Source organism: Lethenteron reissneri, chromosome 10 (assembly GCF_015708825.2).
Source record: "Lethenteron reissneri isolate LAM-NWPU_2019-01 chromosome 10, ASM1570882v1, whole genome shotgun sequence".
Taxonomy (NCBI): Eukaryota; Metazoa; Chordata; class Hyperoartia; order Petromyzontiformes; family Petromyzontidae; genus Lethenteron; species Lethenteron reissneri.
Window position 1 is genome coordinate 2,992,818 of NC_083788.1, and position 24,844 is coordinate 3,017,661.

At 51.6% G+C, this 24,844-nt stretch overlaps 1 protein-coding gene across 1 annotated transcript; it reads left to right on the top strand.

The window, feature by feature from the left end:
- On the top strand, positions 1-24,666 carry LOC133340826 (regulating synaptic membrane exocytosis protein 4-like). The gene is made up of 8 exons (XM_061549247.1): positions 1-233; positions 1,028-1,140; positions 9,549-9,694; positions 14,125-14,308; positions 15,603-15,715; positions 18,140-18,241; positions 19,767-19,906; positions 21,043-24,666. The coding sequence occupies exons 3-8, from the start codon at positions 9,559-9,561 to the stop codon at positions 21,640-21,642; spliced, it is 1,275 nt and encodes a 424-aa protein (XP_061405231.1). The 5' UTR covers positions 1-233; positions 1,028-1,140; positions 9,549-9,558; the 3' UTR covers positions 21,643-24,666.
- Positions 24,667-24,844: the final 178 nt, after the last annotated feature.

The following is a 24,844-nucleotide window of genomic DNA, read 5'->3' on the forward strand; positions in this document are numbered from 1 at the left end:
ACTCCTCCTCCTCCCACCTCACCGTCTCCCTCCCCATCCATCGCCATCCCTCCCTTCCTCTCTCTGCACACACGGCGCACACACACAGCGCGCTCTCTCACGACACACTCCGTGCGGATGTTCATCGGAGACGAGCGCACAACGCAGCCAACACCACCACCAACACCACCAACACCACCGCCACCAACACCACCACCGCCACAGACGGTGGTTGTTGTGACGGCGTCTGCACGGTGTGTATGCTACAAACCTCGGGGGGGGGGGGGGGGGGGGGGACATTTGATGTTTGGATAATTTAACAACCAAAAAAAATAACGAATTTCATTGTCGATTAGAATTATACATCGATCTGTTTTTTTGAGTTCGTCTTCATGATTTCTGTATTTTTTTTAGACGTTGCGGTTTCTGTGTTGCACGGATGCAGTTGTCAATAACCACTATAGCAATTTAAATGTATCCTGCATCATCATCATCATCAGCAGCGTGAGCCTTGATCTATCCACTGTTGAATGAAGTACTCCTCACCCCCCTGCTGCTCCCTCTTACGATCCATCTATCGATCCATCCTGAACCCCTTCACACACTCCATCTCCACGGGGGACGTACCCTCTCTCTCTCTCGTTCGCGTGGCTCCACATCTCCTTTGGCCGCCGTCGTCAGCACATTTAAAAAAACAATTTGTGTGTGTGGATTTGCTCTCCAACACACAAACCCGCCGTGTGCTCCACTAGTAACTGACTGGCACGTTCCGTTTACGTGACACACCTTAACGAATTGTCGGGTGGTGGCGAGTTTGACGACACACAAAAAAACCACCTCTACTACGGACGATGACATTGCTCGCGAAAGACACCGACGCGTTACACTGACACCGACAATTCTTCACCGTTCGCGTTTTGCGCTAGGCGGAGGTGGCGATTGTATTGGGGGGGAGATGCCTTCATCCAGCAGTGGATTGCACATGACTGATGGTCATTATTCATTTCTCTCCCCCCTCTTCCTCCTCCTACCCCCGTCTCAACTCCAGCCAGACGACGCCTCCATCGCCTCCCCCCCCGCCACGTCTCAGGGCGACGTGTCTAAGTTCAGTACAACGGCGTGGAGAGACGCACACGAGGAGCGATACGCAGCAGACACGAGGTGAGAGAGAGAGAGAGAGCGAGCGCCCTTGATGGCTTCCGTTCATCTTCAAAGGACCGTAAATACTAATCATACATATGGGGGGGTGAGCGAGCGGTGGCGCAGTGGTTAGCGCGCTGTGCTCTAAGAATCCCTGCCACAACATTCGTTCGATTCCCAACACGCAGCGGTTAATCTCTCCCCCCGCGTCCACCCTTCACGAACCCGCACTGACCAGCGCGGTGAAGTATGGTCAAACAACACCCTCCCCCCCCCAGCCCCCCATCCCATTCATCCCATGAGCGACACACACGGCGTAGGGGGGGGGGGCTTTAAATACCCGTCGGCCCCGTGAACGAAGCATCCGGGAAGCTAAGCAGGTAAGAGCCTGGATCGCGATTGGGTGGGTGACTACCACCGTGCAAAGGCAAAGATCCCCCGTATAGCCTCAACAGACTGGAGGGGCAAGTGCTATTGTAGCACCTATGAAGGCCGGCACGGCACACGAGGGGTGGGTGGCCAGCACCACGCCCCGGGCGCCTTTGTCTCCCCAGTGACGATGTTTACTACACACCGCACCAGGTACTCATTTTGAGGCTGAGTCGACCTAGGGGAGGCCCAGGACCGGTTCAGATAATCGTCACTGGGTGTTGGCCGTGTGCGGGAATCGAATTCGGGTCGCCGGGTTCGTAGCGCAGCGTAGCGCTAACCGCTACACCACCGCTCCCCACCTACCACCGTGCACCACAGGTGTTGCAGGCGTATTCCAGGCAGTGCCGTGGCGGTCAGCAGAGGGCAGTGCGGCCGAAATTCAATTGTTGTGTTGTACTTCTATGTTTCCGCACCTGCGATCTGTTGCCAGATAGAATGGTAAAAACAAATTATCATATTTTTTACTGGCAAATGAGGTTTCAATGGTGTAAATGCTTACCCTGAGCTCTCATACTCTGATGGTGCATTGTCTTTGAGTTGTGCGCATTTTGGCGTCATCTGGTCCAACCCATGTGAGACTAGGCTCTGAGGAAAGCTGTCTCGGGTGTGGACCAATCAACTTCAAGGACAGTGCATACATTATCAGAGTTATGTTTTTTGTTTGCATTATGGCTGCAGGTATTGTGGTCTATGCAAACATGACTCCTTGTAAAAAAAAAAAGGTGTCAGTTTTGTTGCCAGATAGAAGGGTAAAAAACAATTATCGTCTTCACCTTGTTAACCATACGAGGGTCAGGTGAGACGGTCAAGTTTGCCGGGCACGGCGATGACATCAGTTACTCGGGGCACGCACGACACCGGCTGACAACCGGCGTGGTGAAGTATGGCTGTGAGCAAACGGCCCACGAGCGACAAGGCGAAGTAAACTGCCCCTCGGTTCAACCAGCGGTGGATTGTAGGCGGCACTGGTGCAGTACAGGGCGGGGGTATGGAACATCGATTCTGATAATCATGATAACAATACCGATGAAGTATTAGATCCTCAAAGATGCATCGCACACACACATTGATGGCACTGGCCACGGCCCAGCGAGTGCTGTGCTTACGCACCTGCCTAGCCTCTAGCCCAGTGGCTCTTCACCTGGGGTGGCACGCACCCTCTGGGGTTGCGAGATGCCCTTTCTGTGCGTGCGAGACACGGACGGATTTTTTTTTATATATAGAAGGTAAATTATCGACACAAAAATTAATCACGGACACGTTAAGTTACAACTTACTTTAATAATAAGGGTTTTCCCCCTTTTTTTCTGGCAACAAAACTGAAACCTTTTTTTATAAGGAATCATGTGCGCATTAACCACAATACTTGTGGTCTAAATGCAACCAAAAACACACTGATAATATATCCATTGTCCTTGAAACTGATTGGTCCACACCAGAGACGGCTTTCGTTGTTAACGACTGAGTAGCAAAGGGGTCCAAGGCTGCAGTGAAAGGTGAAGAACCACTGCTCTCGATGGTGTTTTGGCCTACTCCTCCATCGTTGGCCAGGCGCCTGAGGGGCGACGGTGGGAAAGGTGTGGGGGAGGTGGAGTGGCGGAGGTGGGGGCATTTTTTTTTAAGGAAATAGCCATATTCTTTGGTTCTTTATGTAAATTATAGATTTGAAGCTTGCGTGACTGCAAGGATTCATATTCTTAGGTTTTTTCGCTAAAGTCACGTAGGTTAAAAATGTAAATTTAAATTAATAAAATTAAAATAAAATAAAACCGTCACAGCACGATTGCTGTAATCTTACTTGATACAGCTATCGTGCTGTGACGGTTCCACCTGAAGACGGAAGCTTGTGTTGCCTCCGAAACGTCGTGATTTTTATTTTATTTTTATTTTATTAATTGTAATGTTTTACCTACGTGACTTTACCGAAAAAACCTAAAAATATCTTTCGGTAAAGTCGCGTAGATATTAAAATAAAAATAAGTGAATAAAAAAAATGAAATGAAAATAATTGAAAAACAAAAAAACACGAATGTAGACTGTAGCCTGGTTCTTAATCGGAGTGAGGATACTGACAGTCTATAATGTAGACTGTAGCCTGGTTATTAAGCTGGGTGAGTGTACTGGCAGTCTATAATATAGACTATAGCCTGGTTATTGAGTTTGGTGAGTGTACTGGCAGTGTATAATATAGGACTGTAGCCTGGTTCTTAATCTTGTGAGCGTACTGACTGGCAATCTGTAATGTAGACCGTAGCTTGGTTATTAAGCTGGGTGAGTGTACTGGCAATCTATAACGTAGACTGTAGCCTGGTTATTAAGCTGGGTGAGTGTACTGGCAATCTATAACGTAGACTGTAACCTGGTTATTAAGCTGGGTGAGTGTACTGGCAGTCTATAATGTCGACTGTAGCCTGGTTCTTAATCTCGGTGAGCGTACTGGCAATCTATAACGTAGACTGTAGCCTGGTTCTTAATCTCGGTGAGCGTACTGGCAATCTATAACGTAGATTGTAGCCTGGTTATTAAGCTGGGTGAGCGTACTGGCAATCTATAACGTAGACTGTAGCAATGGTTATTAATCTCGGTGAGCGTACTGGCAATCTATAACGTAGACTGTAGCAATGGTTATTAATCTCGGTGAGCGTACTGGCAATCTATAACGTAGACTGTAGCCTGGTTTTTAAGCTTAAATGCCAATTCTATAAAACTGTCAGCTGCCGCGCTCCGGGAGAACGATGGACGCAGGTCGCTAAGCGCTCTCGCAGGGTCCTCCTGCGAATGAGCGTCAAGACTCAGCGGTCAGCGGTGTTCGGAGGGTGTTGTCATGATCGGGTGAGTGTTGCTTGGAATGAATGAATGAATGTAGAACGCAAGCGAATCGGATATAGAGGAATGATTTGGTCCAGAATGATCTCACGGGTGTTATCAGAACCTCTTGTGCAGTACTCGGAAAGCCACACGGTACGAGATAGACACGACGGGGGGGAGGGTGTGATGTACTGTACATGTCGCACACACAAAGTTCCCCCATATAGCCTTCAGGGGCAAGTGCTGTCCGCGAGAAGCACCTATGAAGGCCGGCACGACGCACGAGGGGGTGGGTGGCCAGCACCACGCCCGGCCGCCTTTGTCTGCCAAGTGGTGATGTTTACACACCCACGCCGGGTACTCATTTTGAGGCTGAGTCGATCCAGGGAAGGACTAGGACCGGTTCAGATAATCGCCACCGGTGTTGGCCGTGAGCCAGAAGCGAGCTCGGGTCGCGGGTTCGACTGCGCAGCGCACTGATCGCTGCGCAAATGTTCCCCGCTACAAAGACAAAGATCCCCCGTATAGTCTTAACAGATTTAAATTTCGATTTAAAGCTTTCGTGACTGCAGGGATTCATCTTCTTGGTTCTTTCGGTAAAGTCACGTAGAAGGGAAATAATAACATAATAAAAATGAAACGTAATAAAATAATTCTCACGACGTTTCGGCCACAACGCAATCAGCCGTCCTCAGGTGAAGACCAGGTCTGTCGGGGAGACAGCGTCTGAATGAAACACCACCACGCTTGGAGCGTATATTTAAGCTGGGTTGGAAGGGGGGAAGGGCGCCTTGACAAAAAAATTGCATATCAAGAGGAATTTAGCATATTTATGGGAAATGCAGGTATGTAATTAGTACTACGCCTTAACAGACTTTTGGGGCAAGTGCCATTAGCGTGGCACCTATGAAGGCCGGCACGGCACACGAGGGGGTGGGTGGCCACGCACATACACATCCAGACACACAAGAGTGGGAGATAATTATTGAATCAGCTTGTGAATTAGAAGAATCTATCCGTTTATCAGTGACGCATGTGTAAAGTGAGACAGGAGAGACGCGGAGAGAGAGAGAGATGGGGAGACATAGTCATGGAGACAGAGAGAGCGATATCCGTGTATAAAGTGTGTGTGTCTGTACCCTTATCGGTCGGGAGCGGTGGTACAGTGGTTGGCACGCTGCGCTACGAACCTGGTTCGATTCTCGCTCCCGATATTCGTCGCAATAAGAGTGACGATTTTCTAAACCGGTTCTGGGTCTCCCCTTAGGTCGACTCAGCCTCAAATGAGTGCCTGGTGCAATGTGTAAACATTGCCACTGCAGTGGCGTGGTTGGCCACCCACCCACTCGTGTGCCGTCGTTGATAGGTGCTCGCTCATAACACTTGCCCCAAAAGTCTGTTAAAGCTATACGGGGGGTCTTTGTCTTGTAGTAGACGTAAAACATAAAAACTTAAATATTTTAACGTTTTTTTATTTTACCAAGTAAAGCCCAACTCAGAAGCGACCTGGCCACAAATGATAACTCAACGAAGTGGCTTATCACGTGGAAAATACTTAAATGTGGAGGGAAAAACCGGAGGACCCAGAAAAAATCCAAACGACCACGGGGAGAGAAACACGCAAACTCCAAATATACAACAGCGGGCGTCAGGGTCGGGATCGAACCCACGACCTCCTGTAGACCACGCGAGGTAGTTAACATCTCTTAGCCACCGTGATGATGATGAGTGAGAGAGACACGCAAACTCCAAATATACAGCAGGCGTCAGTCAGGATCGAACCCACGACCATCCTGTATACCAGGCGAGGTTGTTAACATCTCGCCACGGTGGCGCTGTATCTCTTTCAGTGCAGAGACGGTGAAACAGATACGTAGAGATAGAGACAGAAAGACAGAGACGGGCAGATACAGGCAACCAAGAGATAACGACCCCGACAGAAATGATGACTTAGCACGGAGGCTTTCGCGACCAATAATATCCATAACAAATCTGGCTCTCGCCTGATTTTGTAAGTTGTGATTGCTGGCGAAACGTCGTACTCGAATTCTAAATGTTGTGCGTTTACTCTCCAACACATCGGTGTGCTGTACTAGTAACTAATTGGCATGTTTTTTTGACGTGACAAGCCTTAACTAATTGGCTGTGTCGGATGGTGGCGGGTTTAACAACACATTTATATTTACGCGATTTAACCCCCAAAAAAAACCCTCTATTATGGAGAGATGATTATCATTCCGCTTGTTGACCCAGCAAAGTTTCACTGAGTCTTATGACTCTTTTTCAGGAGGGTCCTGCCAGGCTCACGCAGAAGGGGGTGATGTTGATTGCTGCTGCTGCTGTGTGATTTTCTGAACCGGTCCTAGGCCCCTCCTACTGTAGGTCGACTCAGCCTCAAATGGGTACCTGGTACCGGCGTGGTTTTGGCCACACCACCTACAGCACCTCCTCATGTGCCGTGCCGGCCTTCATAGGTGCTCCTCGCTAACAGCACTTATCCTAACCGTCTCTTCAGGCTATAGGGGGGATCTTTGCCTTTGCTATCATTACACACAAAGTGCTTGACACAAAGGAACCACAATACCATGCTGATCTCGTCAAGCAGCATAAACCATCACGCGAACTACGGTGGTCATCCTCGTAGCAGCGGCTTTTCGCTGCGAGCCATCGAACAAAGACGGTCACTCCTTCGCGCGGCGCTTTCAGATGCACTTCTGCGGCCGTCTGGAACGCTCTTCCTTCCGATATTAGGAAGCCACTGGAGCTATGCAATTTTAAATCATCATCTAGTTTGACAAACTAATTTCTTTAGAACTGCTTCTTGTTGTGTTTAGTGGTGTTGTCCTTCCTCCGCACCTCCGATTAGCACGGTTGGCTACGTACGGTGCAAAAGAAGTCCAACATATTCTTAGGTTTTTTCGGTAAAGTCACGTAGGTACCTACGTGACTTTACCGAAAAAACCTAAGAATATGAATCCTTGCAGTCACGAAAGCTTCAAATCTAGAAGTTCAACATACTTGCATACATTGAGTCATTTTAGAGATATATAGACAGAGACGGGCAGCATCAAAGAGAGCGAGACGAACACAGAGGCAGGCAGGCAGAAACAGACACGAGTAGAGACAGACACAAACAGACGGAGGTTTTGTGGGTGGGGGGGGGTGATGTCGTCAAACTCTGTGGGTGGGACGAGACTGGGCATAGGCAGGGAGAAATACAAAGGTTTCATCTTCTTGGTTCTTTCGGTAAAGTCACGTAGAAGGGAAGTAATACATTATTATATTATTATATTATTTTAGTATGTTTTATTTTTATTGTTTTTTTATTTTATTACTTCCCTTCTACGTGACTTTACCGAAAGAACCAAGAAGATGAATCCCTGCAGTCACGAAAGCTTTAAATCGAAAACAAAATACAAAGGTGGCGAGGAGGAGAGAGTGAAGAGAGAGGGGAGAGATGGGGGAGGCGAGAGAGAGGTAAACTCGGTGAGCGGTAATGCTGTAATGAGAATAGTTAACGGAGCGTTGGAAATCGGGTTTCTAGCGCAGTGTGCTCACTGCTGCGCCACCGCTCCCACCACCTACCCCACCCACCATATCGCGGTGACCTTCACGATGATGGATCGTTTGCGGTCAGCGATGGTGTCGATGTTGATGGCAGTAACACTGGCGATGTCAACGATGATGATGATGATGAAGAATGTATGATGATGTCAACGATGGTGTTAATGATGGCAATTTAACTTTGATGGTGATAATGATCAGTGCCGGATTATCCTAGTTGCACAAGTAGCTACAAATGCTACGGGCCGCGCACTTTCAAGCTATCAATTCCGGTTCAGTGATTCTGCACTTGCTCTATTACTATAGTACTATACCGCCTTCAACTTTTATGAACGACTGGGTGTTTAAGGTTAGCGATTTGTCGTATTATCTGGTTGTATAGCAAATGAAAAAATACGATTGCTTTACTATGCAAGTAAAAAAATGTGTGTTTTAATAATTAGGTGTTATTTTATTTTAGGGCCCCTTTATAACATATGCTACAGGCCCCGCACTAGCTTAATCCGGCACTGATAATAATGCGGATGTTGTCGATGATGATTTTTGTTATTGATGATGATGATGATAATAGCAACGCTACTCGCGGCGACCACGTTGTTGACGATGTTGTTGTTGTTGTTGTCGGTAATTATTCCGATGTTGACGTCGGCCATGAGTAACAGTGAGGGCCGTAAATGTTGTTGCTATTCACGGCGACGGCGTGGGTGATGTCAGTGACGGTGATGTCAAGCAGCGACGTTGCCGTTCGCCATGCTGCGAGCCTCCTTGATGCGCACGTGAAGATGTTGCTGTCGACCTCGATGCTCACGGTGTCGATGTGGGTGCCGTTGAGGAGGTTAGCGATGATGTGGCGTTGCAAGCGGTTTCAGTTTCAGTTTATTAGGTATAGCCCTCTTCTTGGTTCTTTCGGTAAAGTCACGTAGGAAGGGAAATAATAAAATAATGAAAATAAAAGAGAGAATTATTTTATTATGTTTTATTTTTATTATTTTATTATTTCCCTTCTACGTGACTTTACCAAAAGAACCGAGAAGATGAATCCCTGCAGTCACGAAAGCTTTAAATCGAAGGTATAGCCCTGTGAGCCATTCGGCTCTTGAATCGGGTGCAACCGCAACAAACAGAAAACATGAACAAAAAAACATCTTAAAGTGACTGCGCGCAACAGAAAAATCCAGGAAAAAACAGCAAAGTCTTCCAGGAAAAGCACCGTGTATCAATGCTGTGTGCAAAACAATAACAACAACCATAAGACAATTTAGATTAAAATGATCAGTCTAACTCTGTACTACAACAAACAAACATTGCTAAACCAAAACGTTTTCGAAATCACCCAGCGACTCGAGTTCCATTCGCGCTCACGGCCACCAACACCAGTGACGAAATCTGAACCGCTCCTGTGCCTCCTTTAGGTCGACTCAGCCTCGAATGAGTACCTGGTGCGGTGTGTAGTTAACAATCGCCACTGCGGTGAGACAAAGGCGGCCGGGCGTGGTGCTGGCCACCCACCCCGTCGTGTGCCGTGTCGGCCTTTAACGAACAGCACTTGCCCCCCCCCCCAACAGTCTGCGAAGGCTATACGGGGGATCTTTGTCTTTGCTCATGTCAATGGTGGTGTTCCTCAGGCCCACGGCGATGGGAAAGCAACGCCTGACGCTGGGACTCCGTCTCCCACGCTCCACTCCCCGCAGGAACAGCCTCTCGTCTTCCCTGGAGGCGCTCTCCCTCTACCTGCCCTGCCTCTCGCCTCCCGGCTCGCACCCCGGTGCGGGTGCGTGCATGCGTCTAGGTCGACTCAGCCTCGAATGGGTACCTGGTGCGGTGTGTTGTAAACATCGCCGCTGGGGTGAGACAAATGCGGCCGGGCGTGGTGTTGGCCACCCACCCCCTCGTGCTCCGTGCCGGCCCCTTCATAAGTGTTGCTCGCTAACAGCACTTGCCCCGACGGTCTGTGAAGGCTACCCGGGGTGCCTTTGTCTTTGTATGCGATGTTTGCCGAGTGAAGTGGGGAGCGGTGGTGTGGCGGTCAGCGCGCTGCGCTACGAACCCGGCAAACCCGAGTTCGATTCCCGCTCACGGCCCACCAATGCCAGCGACGATTCTCTGAACCGCCTAAAATGAGCACCCGGTGCGGTGTCGTTAACATGAGTACTGGAGAGACAAAGGCGGCCGGGCGTGGTGTTGGCCACCCAGCCCCCTCGTGCACCAGAGTGCGTGGCCTTCGTACAGTGAGGGAAACAAGTATTTGATCCCCTGCTGATTTTGTACGTTTGCCCACTGACAAAGAAATGATCAGTCTATAATTTTAATGGTAGGTTTATTTGAACAGTGAGAGACAGAATAACAACAACAAAATCCAGAAAAACGCATGTCAAAAATGTTATAAATTGATTTGCATTTTAACGAGGGATATAAGTATTTAACCCCTCTGCAAAACATGACTTAGTACTTGGTGACAAAACCCTTGTTGGCAATCACAGAGGTCAGACGTTTTTTGTAGTTGGCCACCAGGTTTGCACACATCTCAGGAGGGATTTTGTCCCACTCCTCTTTGCAGATCTCCAAGTCATTAAGGTTTCGAGGCTGACGTTTGGCAACTCGAACCTTCAGCTGCTCGGTAACAGCACTTGCCCCAACACTCTGTTGAAGGCTATACGGGGGATCTTTGTTTTGCTGGACACGCGTGTGTAGTAGGGTTAGGTGGCGGCTAACCACGTGACCTCTAGTCCATCACCGTGGAGGCAACAGCAAGGGATTGGTGGATAACACAGACATGTTGCGAAACTTCCCTTCCCCTGGGTGGGCGTCGAGGAGGAGCCGTACCCCATGGCTCTGCCAGGAGAAGGCGGCACAGCAAAGATGTGGGCTCCCATCTGTTCCGCCTGCACGGGGATAGAGCGTTTCCCCCTCGCGTGCGTGGGCTTTCTCTGGGCGCTCCGCTTTCCTGCCACGCGTAAACATTCATTATTGGCACCACGGTGGCAAGATGTTAACTACCTTGCCTGATTTAAATTTCGATTTAAAGCTTTCGTGACTGCAGGGATTCATCTTCTTGGTTCTTTCGGTAAAGTCACGTAGAATGGAAAGAATAAAATAATAAACATAAAACATAATAAAATAATTCTCACGACGTTTTGGCCACAACGCAAGCAGCCGGGTTCGATCCTGACCCTGACGCCTGCTGTATATTTTGAATTTGCATGTTCTCCCCAATAGCACATTCATATAAACAGTGGAGCGCAGAGCTTGGGCAATTGTTGGTAGCGCTGGCTTCTAATCACCGCGTGGCTGCTGTCGCTGCCTCCCCACTCGTCTGTGGTTCCTTCTCCTGGTGCCTCTGAGTCGTCCCCCCTCCTCTCTCTCTTTGAGTCGTCCCCTCTCTGAGTCATCCCCCCTCTGAGTCGTCCCCTCTGACTCGTCCCCTCTCTGAGTCGTCTCCTCTCTCTCTGAGCCGTCCCCCCTCACTCTCTCTGAGTCGTCCCCTCTCTGAGTCGTCCTCTCTCTCTCTCTGAGTCGTCCCCTCTCTCTCTGAGTCGTCCCCTCTCTCTCTGAGTCGTCCCCTCTATGAGTCGTCCCCTCTCTCTCTGAGTCGTCCTCTCTCTCTCTCTCTGAGCCGCCCCCCCTCTCTCTGAGTCGTCCCCTCTATGAGTCGTCCTCTCTCTCTCTCTGAGCCGTCCCCCCTCACTTTCTCTGAGTCGTCCTCTCTCTCTCTCTCTCTCTGAGTCGTCCCCTCTGAGTCGTCCCCTTTCTCTGAGTTATCCCCCCTCTGAGTCGTCCCCTCTATGAGTCGTACCCCCTCTCTCTGTCTGAGTCATCCTTTTCTCTGAGTTGTCCCCTCTATGTGTCGTCCCCTCTCTCTCTCTGAGTCGTCCCTGAGTCGTCCTCTCTCTGAGTCGCCCCCTCTCTCTATGACTCGTCCCCTCTCTCTGAGTCGTCCCTTCTCTCTCTCTGAGCCGTCCCCTCTATGAGTCGTCCCCCCTCTCCCTGAGTCGTCCTCTCCTATCTCTACGAGAGCGAGGAGCGGATATCGTGCAGCAGCGCAGCGTTACGAGTTGAGCTCATTATGATTACAGTATTATTGCCCTAACCCAGTTTCCTTCACTCATTTTCAGGGGGCGGGGGTGGTGGGACACTTTCGCCGATAAGACATAATCCGTTTTGAGGGCCTGGCACGCATTTGAATCCATTAGGGTGTTATATTTAAAAAAAAACGTTAAAATTAAAACACATACATGTTTTACTTGCATAGTAAAGTAATTGTATTTTTTTCATTTGCTATACAACCGGATAATACGACAAATCGCAAACCTTAAACACCCAGTCGTTCACACAAGTTGAAGGCGGTATAGTACTATAGTAATAGAGCAAGTACAGAATCACTGAACCGGAATTGATAGCTTCAAAGCATTTAGCGCGGGGCCCTTTAAAGTGCGGGCCCCGTAGCTACTACATGTAGTAGCTACTACATATGAAGTAGCTACTATCTTCTTGGTTCTTTCGGTAAAGTCACGTGGAAGGGAAATAATAAAAAGAATAAAAAGAAAACATAATTAAATGTTTGATTTTAATTTTTATTATTTTATTATGTTTTATTTTTATTATTTTATTATTTCCCTTCTACGTGACTTTACCGAAAGAACCAAGACGATTAATCACTGCAGTCACGAAAGCTTTAAATCGAAATTTAGTAGTTACTACTTGTGCTGCTAGGATAAACCGGCACTGACGTCATGGGGTCGCACTAAAGGCCATTAAGGGGCCGCCATTGGCCAGCGGGGAGGGCCTTGCAATGACGAAACGCTGCCAACTAAAACCGTGGCGAATCACGGCTGCAACGGCCACCTCCTCGCGACGCGCACGGGGCGAGCCGTGGGGATAGGGAGCCTCAGGACATCGGTGAGCGCGCGTGTCCCACCAACCCCTCGAAGCCGCTGCATCCGCTACCGCTGTGTTGCAGGCGGCCACGTGTAGCATCGCCCCCCCCCCCCCCCCCCAGCTGCGCGTCGTGGGCCACACGGGGAGATCTTTAAAACTCGACTAATTTTTATTATACCAGGTAAGGCCCACTGAGCTATGTAGCTTTTTAAATTTTCGGACGTGACCTGGCCGCCACAAATGACAGCTCAACGTGGAAATGTTTTTGCGGGAGCCGAATACTCCGAAGAAAAGGCATGATGTTCATTCTAAATGTGGAGGGGAAAACCCGGAGGACCCGATGAAAAATTCACGCGACCACGGGGAGAGAAAGAGAGAGAGACACACTGCAAACTCTAAATATACAGCAGCAGCAGGTGTCAGGGTCGGGATCGAACCCACGACCTCCTGCATACCAGCCGAGGGAGTTAACATCTCATAGCCACCGTGATGATGATGATGAGAGAGAGACACGCAAACTCTAAACATACAGCAGCAGGTGTCAGGGTCGGGATCGAACCCACCACCTCCTGCATACCAGGCGAGGGAGTTAACATCTCATAGCCACCGTGGCACCCAAAGGTCAGGAGATGGCAGCACCGTTACCCAAAAGTAAGGGGTGCCATGGTGGCTAGGAGATGTTAACTACCTCGCCTGGTATGCATGAGGTCATGGGGTAGATCCCGACCCTGACGCCTGCTGCTGTATATTAGTAATTTGCGGTGTCTCTCTCTCTCATCATCATCACGGTGGCTAGGAGATGTTAACTACCTCGCCTGGTACACAGGAGGTCATGTGTTAGATCCCGACCCTGACGCCTGCTGCTGTATATTTGGAATCTGCGGTATCCCTTTCTCTCTCTCCCCGTGGTCGCGTGGATTCTTCTCCGGGTCCTCCGGTGTTTTCCCCTGCACATTTAGAATCAACGTCGCGCGTTTAGAGTATTTGGGCTGCTGTACATTTCCACACACTGATGACCAGCAACTTCGCTGAGCTGTCGTTTGTGATGGCCAGGCCGCTTCTGAAGAAGAGCCACATAGCTCAGTGGGGCCTTACCTGGTAACATAGAATTTTTTTTAATTATGAATACTTTTTGTCTGTCCCCCCCCCCCCATGCCCCCCAATTTACCCCCTCCCAATGCCCTCCTCCCAATGCCCCCCATGCTCTCCCCACAATGCCCCCCATGCCCTCCCTCCAATGCCCCCCATGCCCCCCAATTTACCCCCTCCCATGCCCTCTCCCCATGCCCTCCCCCCATGCCCTCCCCACAATGCCCCCTCCCCCAGGTGTGCGTCGGCACAGCACGGTGCGGCGCAGCACGGAGACGGGTTTGGCCGCGGAGCCCCCCACGCGCTCCCCGCGGGGGGGGGCGCCCCCCCCTGCCGGCCTCTCCCCCCGGCCCACCCCCACCCCGCACCCCCGCGCCTCCGTCTCCAGCCGAGCTCACAGCCTGCCCTGCGAGTCCACTCTGTACGCGGGCCACAGCACGGGGGGGAGGGAGGGGGGCACGTGGGGCACGGGGGGGGGGGGCAGCACGTGGGGCACGGGGGGGGGGCAGCACGTGGAGAGAAGCACACGGGGCAGCACGCGAGTGGGGGGGGGGGGTGAGCACAGAGCAGCAGAGGAAGATCGGGGGCAGCGTGGGGGCAGTACACAGAGCAACAGCTGAGGCATGGGGAAAGCAGAGGAAGGTCTGGGCAGCATGGGGCAGTGGGGGCAGCAGGAGCAATGCAGCAGGAGCAGCTGTAAGGTGGGCATAGTGTTAGGGTGAGTTTAGTAGGGAGCACAGAACAGGGCAGGGTTGAGTGGTTAAAGGTAAGGGTGGCTAGGCCGTAGCTAGTTGACGCAGGGCGCTGTACCCCCCCAATAGTAATTGTTGTGGTTGTTGTGGTTGTGGCAGGGCGCTGTACCCCCCCAATAGTAATTGTTGTGGTGGTTGTTGTGGTTGTGGCAGGGCGCTGTACCCCCCAATAGTAATTGTTGTGGTTGTTGTGGTTGTGGTAGGGCGCTGTGCCCCCCCAATAGTAATTGTTGTGGTTGTTGTGGTTGTGGCAGGGCGCTGTACCCCCCAATAGTAATTGTTGTGGTTGTTGTGGTTGTGGTAGGGCGCTGTGCCCCCCCAATAGTAATTGTTGTGGTTGTTGTGGTTGTGGTAGGGCACTGTACCCCCCCAATAGTAATTGTTGTGGTTGTTGTGGTTGTGGCAGGGCACTGTACCCCCCCAATAGTAATTGTTGTGGTGGTTGTTGTGGTTGTGGCAGGGCACTGTACCCCACAATAGTAATTGTTGTGGTGGTTGTTGTGGTTGTGGCAGGGCGCTGTACCCCCCAATAGTAATTGTTGTGGTTGTTGTGGTTGTGGCAGGGCACTGTACCCCCCAATATTAATTGTTGTGGTTGTTGTGGTTGTGGCAGGGCGCTGTATCCCCCAATAGTAATTGTTGTGGTTGTGGCAGGGCGTTGTGCCCCCAATAGTAATTGTTGTGGTGGTTGTGGTGGTTGTTGTGGTTGTGATAGGGACCTGTACCCCCCAATAGTAATTGTTGTTGTGGTTGTTGTGGTGGTTGTTGTGGTTGTGGCAGGGCGTTGTGCCCCCCAATAGTAATTGTTGTGGTGGTTGTTGTTGTGGTTGTGGCAGGGCGCTGTACCCTCCAATAGTAATTGTTGTGGTTGTTGTGGTGGTTGTGGTTGTGGTTGTTGTGGTTGTGGCAGGGCGCTGTACCCCACAATAGTAATTGTTGTGGTGGTTGTTGTGGTTGTGGCAGGGCGCTGTACCCCCAGGTGAGGCTGCACTCCCACGCTGAGCTGAGCGGCTTTCTGGACGGACTGGGGCCGGGCCAAGTGGCAGGGAGACAGAGCCTGGCCACCCTCTCCCTCGGTACGGCAACCACCAACAACAACAACAACACCACCACCAACAACACCACCAATACTAATACCAACACCACCACCAACAACACCACCACCACCACCAACAACAACACCAATACTAATGCCAACACCACCACCACCAACAACAACACCAATACTAATACCAATACCACCACCAACAACACCACCTCCAATACTAATACCAAAACCACCAACAACACCACTATCAATACTACCAATAGCACCACTGCCAATGCCACAACCACCATCACCACCAAAAATTACACCACTGCCACCAACACCACTATCACCATCAACAACAACACCACCACCAACAACAACACTACTAATACCGCCAACACGACCATCCAATACTAATAACAACACCACCACCAATACTAATACCAACACTACCACCAACAACACCACCACCAATACTAATACCAACACCACCAACAAGACCACAACCAACACCACTATCAATACCACCAAGAGCACCACTGCCAATGCCACAACCACCATCACCACCGACAATAACACCACCAACACCACTATCACCACTATCACCACCACCAATACCACCACCAACAACACCCCCAATACCACCAACACCACCATCACCACCATCACCACCACCAAAATTAGCACAACACCAACAACAAGTACAATAATATCACCACTAACGCAACACTACCACCGTGCGCAATGAATGGGGTGTGTACGTGGTGGTATGTGAATGTGCTGTGTGTGCTGTGTTGGTGTGTGCTGTGTCTTGGTGTGTGCTGTCTTGGTGTGTGTTGTGTGTGGTGGTGGTGTGTGCTGTGTGTGGTGGTGGTATGTGTGGTGGTGGTGTGTGCTGTGTGTGGTGGTGCTGTGTGTGGTGGTGGTATGTGTGGTGGTGGTGTGTGCTGTGTATTGGTCAGTCCCTCCAGAAAAACGCGATTATGCGATCGCAAGATTCCACGCAAAATCAGCCAAAGTTCGCATATTTATGCGGGGGGCGCGTTTTTTCAAATACGCCGCACTTTCGCCGCATAAATTGCAGATTTCCGCGCGCAAAATATGCGGGCTTGCATGATTTCATAATCCCCGCATTTTCGTTGCAAAAAGTCACATATATCTTAGCAGAAAGTTGAAAAATGTTGCGTTTACTTCACACAAGCGCAGCCATTTCCCCTGTTGCCATGGGAACGTTATGAAGTGTTAGAGGCTACGTAGTTAGTTTTATTTAGGAGTTTATGCAACTTTACAGTTGTAAGATTGCACTTTTTTGTTAGTAGTATGTAAATTTACATTACTGTAAGACTGTACTGTTACTGTATTGCTTACGTTACTGTGCACTGAAAACACTTATTTTAACAGAAGATGTCTGTTTTGTATAGCTACCTCTGTAAAACAGGAAGCACACATTTTATTTTTTTATATTTTATTTATTCATTTTTACAGAAGTTGTAGCATATTCATTTTGTAAAGCTACAGAACTTGTTCGACTCAATGTTTTGTAAGTTTGAGCCATCTGGTTGTTAAGGTCTGAAATAAAACAAGATGAGAACTTAAATATTCCCAGCACTTGCTGTGATGTAGTATGCTTGCTTATCATAGGAAGTAATAAGAAATGACTCTTTACATTAAAATAGTAGCCTAGTGAATAGGGTGTTGGGGGAATCACTTTTTTTTCTCTTTTTCATCAAACCGCAGTTTTTGCAAGTTCCCGCAATTTAATCGCATAAAATTGAATAAATATCCCGCATATTCCATCGCATTTTTTAAGAAAACGTGCCACATAATCAACGATTTTTGCCCGCAACAATCACCAAAAAACTCCGCGTTTTTCTGGAGGGACTGATTGGTGTGTGCTGTGTGTGGTGATGACCCGAGTGTGTGTATGTGGTGGTGTATGTGGTGTGTGTTGGTGTGTGCTGTGTGTGGTGGTGCTGTGTGTGGTGGTGTGTGCTGTGTGTGGTGGTGGTGTGTGCCGTGTGTGGTGATGACCAGAGCGTGTGTATGTGGTGGTGGTGTATGTACTGTGTGTGGTGGTGGTGTGTGTTTGTGGTGTGTGCTGCGTGTTGTTGTGTGTGGTGGTGGTGGTGGTGTGTGTGCTGCGTGTTGGTGTGTATGGTGGTGGTGCTGTGTGTTGGTGGTGACCGGAGTGTGTGTATGTGGTGGTGGTGTATGTACTGTGTGTGGTGGTGGTGTGTGTTGGTGGTGTGTGCTGAGTGTTGTTGTGTGTGGTGGTGGTGGTGTGTGTGCTGCGTGTTGGTGTGTGTGGTGGTGGTGCTGTGTGTTGGTGGTGACCGGAGTGTGTGTATGTGGTGGTGGTGTGTGTGCTGTGTGTGGTGGTGGTGTGTGTACTGTGTGTGGTGGTGGTGTGTGTGGTGGTGTGTGTGATTGTGTGTGGTGTATGTGGTGGTGGTGTATGTGGTGTGCGTAGGGGACGTGGAGCTGGGCGTCTCTCTGAAGGACGAGGGCCTCACTGTGGATCTGCTGCGAGCCCGCAACCTCGTTCCGAAACCCGGAGCCAAGACACTGCCACGTGAGAGCCACAACCACGACCACGCCACAACCATGCCACAATCACGCCACAACCACAACCACACCACAACCACGACCACGCCACAACCATGCCACAACCACGCCACAACCACAACCACACCACAACCACGACCACACCACAACCATGCCACAACCACGCCACAACCACAACCACGCTACAACCACAACCATGCCACAACCACACCACAACCATGCCACAACCACGCCACAACCATGCCACAACCATGCCACAACCACACCACAACCATGCCACAACCACGCCACAACCACAACCACCCCACAACCATGCCACAACCATGCCACAACCAATGCCACAATCACCCGACAAGCATGCCATGCCACACCACAACCACACCACAACCATGCCACAACCATGCCACAACCACAACCACACCACAACCATGCCACAACCACTCCACAACCAATGCCACAATCACCCGACAAGCATGCCATGCCACACCACTCCACAACCATGCCACAACCATGCCACAACCACACCACAACCATGCCACAACCACTCCACAACCAATGCCACAATCACCCAACAAGCATGTCATGCCACACCACACCACAACCACCTCGCAACCAAAGCACAACCACGTTATGGCACACCACGCCACAACCACGCCACAACCACACCACAACCACGCCACATCCATAGCAGAGCACAACAACCCCACAACAAACCCACACACCAGCACAACCACATCACAACCACAGCACGCCACAACCAAACCACAACCAAACCCACACCACACTACAACCACGCCATAACCACACCACAACCACCCCACACAACAGCACAACCACACCACAACCATAGCACGCCACAACCAAACCACAACCAAACCCACACCACACTACCACGCCACAACCACCCCACAACCAACCCACACAACAGCACAACCACACCACAACCACAGCATGCCACAACCAAACCACAACCAAACCCACACCACGCCACAACCACCCCACAACCAAGCCACAACCACGCCACAACAGATGAAGCGATGAAACGGAGACTGTGTGTGTGTGTGGAACTCTGTGTGTGTGTGTTTGATTGTTCAGCGCTTACAGCGCTGCGCTATGAACCCAGCAACCCGAGTTCGATTCCCACTCACGGCCAATATCAGTGTGAACATCACACGAGGTACTCATTGGTGATACAGTAAAGTCAGCCGGGCGTAGTGCTGGCCACCCCCTTGTGTGCCATGGCGGCCTTCATCAACGCTGCTCGCTCACACACCCCCATCGGTGCGTGGAGGCTACCCGGGGGATCTTTGCCTGTGCCTGTGTCCTCACTTGCCCCGGTCGGTGTGTGGAGGCTACGCTGGGGATCTTTGCCTGTTCATAATCAACGTACTGATTGGCCGTGTCGGGTGGTGGAGGGTTACGACACATTTATAAATAAACGCGATCTAAACCCAAAAACGTTGATTATGAATAACATTGGTCGCGAAAGCCTACGTGTTAAACTGATCTTTGCCTGTGTCTGTGTGTGGCAGTGCTCACGGTGAAGGTGTACCTGCTGTGCGGGGGGGCGTGCGTGGACAAGCGCAAGGTGCGTGCCGCGCAGCGCTCGCTCGAGCCGGACTTCCACCACAAGCTGACCTTCGACGAGACCCCGCGCGGGAAGGTCCTCCAGGTGAGGTCGCACTCACCACCAGCGGCCACGCTCACCACACTCACCACACTCGCCACGCTCAACACACTCACCACGCTCACCACACTCACCACACTCACCACGCTCACCACACTCACCACACTCACCACGCTCACCACACTCACCACACTCACCACGCTCACCACACTCACCACACTCACCACGCTCACCACACTCACCACACTCGCCACGCTCAACACACTCACCACGCTCACCACACTCATCACACTCACCACGCTCACCACACTCACCACACTCACCACGCTCACCACACTCACCACACTCACCACGCTCACCACGCTCACCACACTCGCCACGCTCAACACACTCACCACGCTCACCACACTCGCCACGCTCACCACACTCGCCACACTCACCACGCTCACCACGCTCACCACACTCGCCACGCTCACCACCCTCAACACACTCACCACAATCAACACACTCACCACGCTCACCACACTCATCACGCTAACCACAGTCCCCGGCTCGCCACACTCGCTACGCTCAACACACTCACCACGCTCACCACGCTCAACACACTCACCACGCTCACCACACTCGCCACGCTCAACACACTCACCACACTCACCACACTCACCACGCTCAACACACTCACCATGCTCACCACGCTCAACACACTCGCCACGCTCAACACACTCGCCACGCTCGCCGCACTCACCACGTTCGCCGCACTCGCCACTCGCCAACTCACCACACTCGCGACACTCCCCGACTCACCACGCTCGCCAGACTGGCCAGGGCGAGCTCACAACAACGGCGGCAGCAACAAGAAAAGCCGCAGTTCGCCACCAAGTGCAGATGGCGTACCCACCACGGCGCCTGCGCCAGGCTAGGTGCACTTTGAGGCCACGTGACGTGTGGGCTCTTTGCTGGCAGGAGGTCATGGTGCAGACCCAGGTGCTGTGAGTTGACCGACCGAGACGACCGTTTTATCCGCCCGGCGCTCCGCTCATTGTTGTGAGCGTGGCTCCGTTGTTGCCGTAGGGGGGTAGGGGGTGGCTGCTGCCTCCAACTGCCCAGTGGCTCCCTCCCAGTGGCTCCCTCCCAGTGGCTCCCTCCCAGTGGCTCCCTCCCAGTGGCTCCCTCCCTCCCAGGTGGTGCTGTGGGGCGACTACAGCCGGCGCGACAGCAAGTCCTTCATGGGGCTGGCTCAGATCGCTCTGGACGAGCTGGGCCTGCACCCTGCCTCCTCGACCGGCGACGAAGACGAAGAGGAGGGCGGCGGCGGTGGCGGCGGCGCCAACAACAACAACAACAGCAGCGGTGCCAACGCCGGCGACGCCGGCGACTCCGGGGGCACGGACGCCGCGGCCGCCGGTGCTACCGGTGCCGCCGGCGCCCCCCCCGTCTCGACCGTCGCTGCCGCCGAGTGCCACGCCCCGGCGTGGTACCGGCTGTTCCCGCGCGGCGCCGGCGCCCTGCTGGCGGGGCGGCCCACGGCGCGCGCCATCTCCGAGTCGTCGCTGGAGAGCGCGTCGGCGCTCGACCCCAGCTCGCCGGGCTACGAGTCGCTCTCGCCGGGCGTGGAGTCGCTCTCGCCGAGCCCCTTCGGCTCGCGCTCGCTCATCACGCCGAGCCCCAGCTTCGAGGGCCACGCGGCCGGAGGGGCCGCGGCGGCGGCGGCGCCGATGGCCGGCGCGAGTTCGCTGGAGCGGCCGCTGAGTTACGGCGAGGTGAGAGGAGAAGCGTCGTGAAGGGGGCCGAGAGGCCCGAGGGAGGCGACGATGCTGCTGCTGCTGCGTCGCGCCGTGAGGGAGACGCTGCCACGGGAGACGGAGGGAGCAGGGGGGGGCAGGGGGGGAGGTGCGTGGGAGAGCGAGTCTCTGATACTGATGTTCCACAGTTTTTATTAATTTTTATTACGATCGTAGGGGAGATTTTTTTGTCCCGAGGTTGTTGCGTTTCCGCCCATTCGCTGCCCTATTCACTATTTTGCGTCGGTAGCCCCCAGCTCATGGAATACGGAGGGGGAAGCCCCTTGGTTGGTGTCTGTGGAGTGTTCGGGATAGAGCTTAGCGCTAGCTGTTGTTACTCTGGAGGGTTAGCGTTAGGGTTTTGAGTTAAGGCTGATGGGGTATAGGGGTTAGGCTGCAGCGTTAGGGTTACTAATTAATTAGAGCTTAGCGGTTAGGGTTAAGGATTAGTGTTAGGAACCACCCCTCGCAGCAGGAACCACCTATTTGTTCTAGATTCAACGACTAATGCCAGCAGACTCGTTTCTGAGATCAGAGGCAATACACGGGCCACAAGACTTCCCCAACACGATCTTCTAAGATGATCATTACCGTCAAAATGACCCCCTCCACCCCCGTCGCCCAATTCGCCGAACGTCGTTGCGTTGTCGGGGGCGGACGTTGAGCGAGCGAGAAGCGAGGTCAGAACGGACGCGAGAGGGAGTGGAGGACGAGACGGTGGTGGTCGCGGTGGTGGCGGCGGTGGCGGCAGTGGTGCGGTTAAAATCTGCGATGTGCACCTCCCGTCATCGTCGTCGTCGTCAGCTGCTGCTGCTGCTGCTGCTCCGCTATCCTGATCAGGGCCGTCCAGACAGGTTGGGGGTGTAGGGGGCGGTGGCGGTAAGCAAAGCGCCACTTGGCACCGGACCTCACACGAAAGAGGGGACCCCCGCGGCACTGATGCCGATTGATCTTTACAAAAGAATAATAATAATTAAGAATCTTACCGAAGCATTCATTATTTATTAATATCCGTCCAACAAAAAAGGGCTGTCCCGTCGCGGTCTTCGCGCTCCGGCCAGCCAGCCAGCGAGCCATTGGAACTTTGCGCAACACGGACAACGCCACGGGTGACAACGCCGACCGCCTGTGGCGGCTCTGCATTTAAAGAACGGAGCGCTCTGAACGTCGGGGATCCAGGGCTCCGTCGGGCGCACGGCAGAGGTCGCAAACGGGTTTTGATTCCTTACCCGTACCCGTACCCGGCCGCACCAGGGTCGCAAACGGGTACCCGTTCCCTACCCGTACTCGTACCCTACCCGAAATGAGTGACAAACGGTTACTCACCAGTGACTCACAGCCTACCCGTACCCGGCCGCACCAGGGTCGCAAACGGGTACCCGTACCCGGCCGGGTACGGGTAGCCGGGTATCGGGTAGGGTACGGGTATCGGGTACCCGGTTGCGACCTCTGGCTGCTGCGCGTCGCGACGCTTCCGGCCGTGCGCCAAAGCCTCTGGCCAAGCGTGGCACGCAAGTCGGACGCTTCTCGATTTTAAAGTTTCCCGTCACGGTTCTTGGGTGGGCTCCGGGGGAGGTGGGGGGGGTCGTAGGTTCCGAGCCGGCGCCGCCAAACTCCTGGGTTCGAATCTGGGGGTCCAGCCGCAGCGATGGAGCCGAGGACTCGAGTCGTACCGACGTCGACGATCTCAGCCCGGTCACCCGAAGACCGCCGAAACAAAAAACCACTCGCTCGCATTCGATTTAACGGAAAGTTTGAGCTTCCTTTGGCTAAATCAGAAATCCGAGAATTGAAAAAAATATCTTTCGATTTAAAGCTTTCGTGACTGCAGGGATTCATCGTCTTGGTTCTTTCGGGAAAGTCACGTAGAAGGGAAATAATAACATAAAATAAAAAAGTTTTATTATGTATTTATTTATTTTATTTATTCCCTTCTACGTGACTTTACCGAAAGAACCAAGAAGATGAAAAAAGATCGATCGGTTCAACTGCCGTGCGACGAGCATTTCCATCCGCGGCAGAACGAGCGCCGCCCCATCGTGCACACGCGTGCGTGCGGATGAAAACAGGCACACCATTGGAACCTCATTTGCCAGTAAAAAATATGATTATTGTTTTTTTACCCTCTTATCTGGCAACAAAACTGACACCTTTTTTACGAGGAGTCATGTTTGCATAGACCACAATACCTGGAGTCATAATGCAAACAAAAAACATAACTCTGATAATGCATGCACTGTCCTTGAAGTTGAATGGTCCACACCCGAGACAGCTTTCCTTAGAGCCTAGTCTCACATGGGTTGGACCAGATGACGCCAAAAGGCGCACAACTCAAAGACGATGCACCATCAGAGTATGAGAGCTCGGGGTAAGCATATACACCATTGGCACATTTGAAGGGATCTCAGAAGTAGCTCTGCCATGTCCGCTTCGGCGGGGTCGTTCCCTAACACGTGGGGTGACGCAACTCCGCTCTGCGAGAGTTCCGAATTGGTTCCCTCCCGGTTCATAGCACAATGGCGAGAGCACAATCAGAAAGTGTCAAATGCAGCTGAATCCCTCTCAACGACGGTGATTGGTTCCACGGAACCGGTCGTCAAGTGATTTGGTCGTTAAGCGAGTACAGGAAATGCACGTTAAAGGTTTCATGAGTTCCGATAGCATCGAAAATTGCCATCTTTGACCCGATAAAACGTACTTTATCATATTTAAATACTGGCTATTCATACATAAAGATACCAACAACAGTATAAACACACAATAATATTAAAATAAACAGTTAATTAATCCATTAATTATTATTTACTGTAGCTACAACAGCTTGTCGTTAACAGGGGAATGGTCGGTAAGCGAACACATTGGGCTCTATGGAGGCACTACACTACTTTACACTACACTATACACTACACTACTATAAACTACACTATACACTACACTATACACTACACATTGGGCTCTATGGAGGCACTACACTACTTTACACTACACTATACACTACACTACTTTACACTACACTATACACTACTATACACTTCACTACTATACACTACCATTCACTATACAACTATACACTACACTACTATACACTACAAATTGGACTCTATGGAGGCCCAAGAACCAAGAATATGAATCCCTGCAGTCACGAAAGCTTTAAATAAAAAAATACACAATTATATTTACGCGATCTAACCCCCAAAACATC

What these genes read in the sequence shown, in the direction of transcription:
- LOC133340826 (XM_061549247.1), top strand. Translation starts at nt 9,559, where the DNA reads ATGGGAAAGCAACGCCTGACGCTGGGACTCCGTCTCCCACGCTCCACT. An exon ending in CGGCTCGCACCCCGGTGCGG is followed by an intron (nt 9,695 to 14,124) that starts GTGCGTGCATGC and finishes CCCCTCCCCCAG; the next exon opens with GTGTGCGTCGGCACAGCACG. An exon ending in CGGAGCCAAGACACTGCCAC is followed by an intron (nt 18,242 to 19,766) that starts GTGAGAGCCACA and finishes TGTGTGTGGCAG; the next exon opens with TGCTCACGGTGAAGGTGTAC.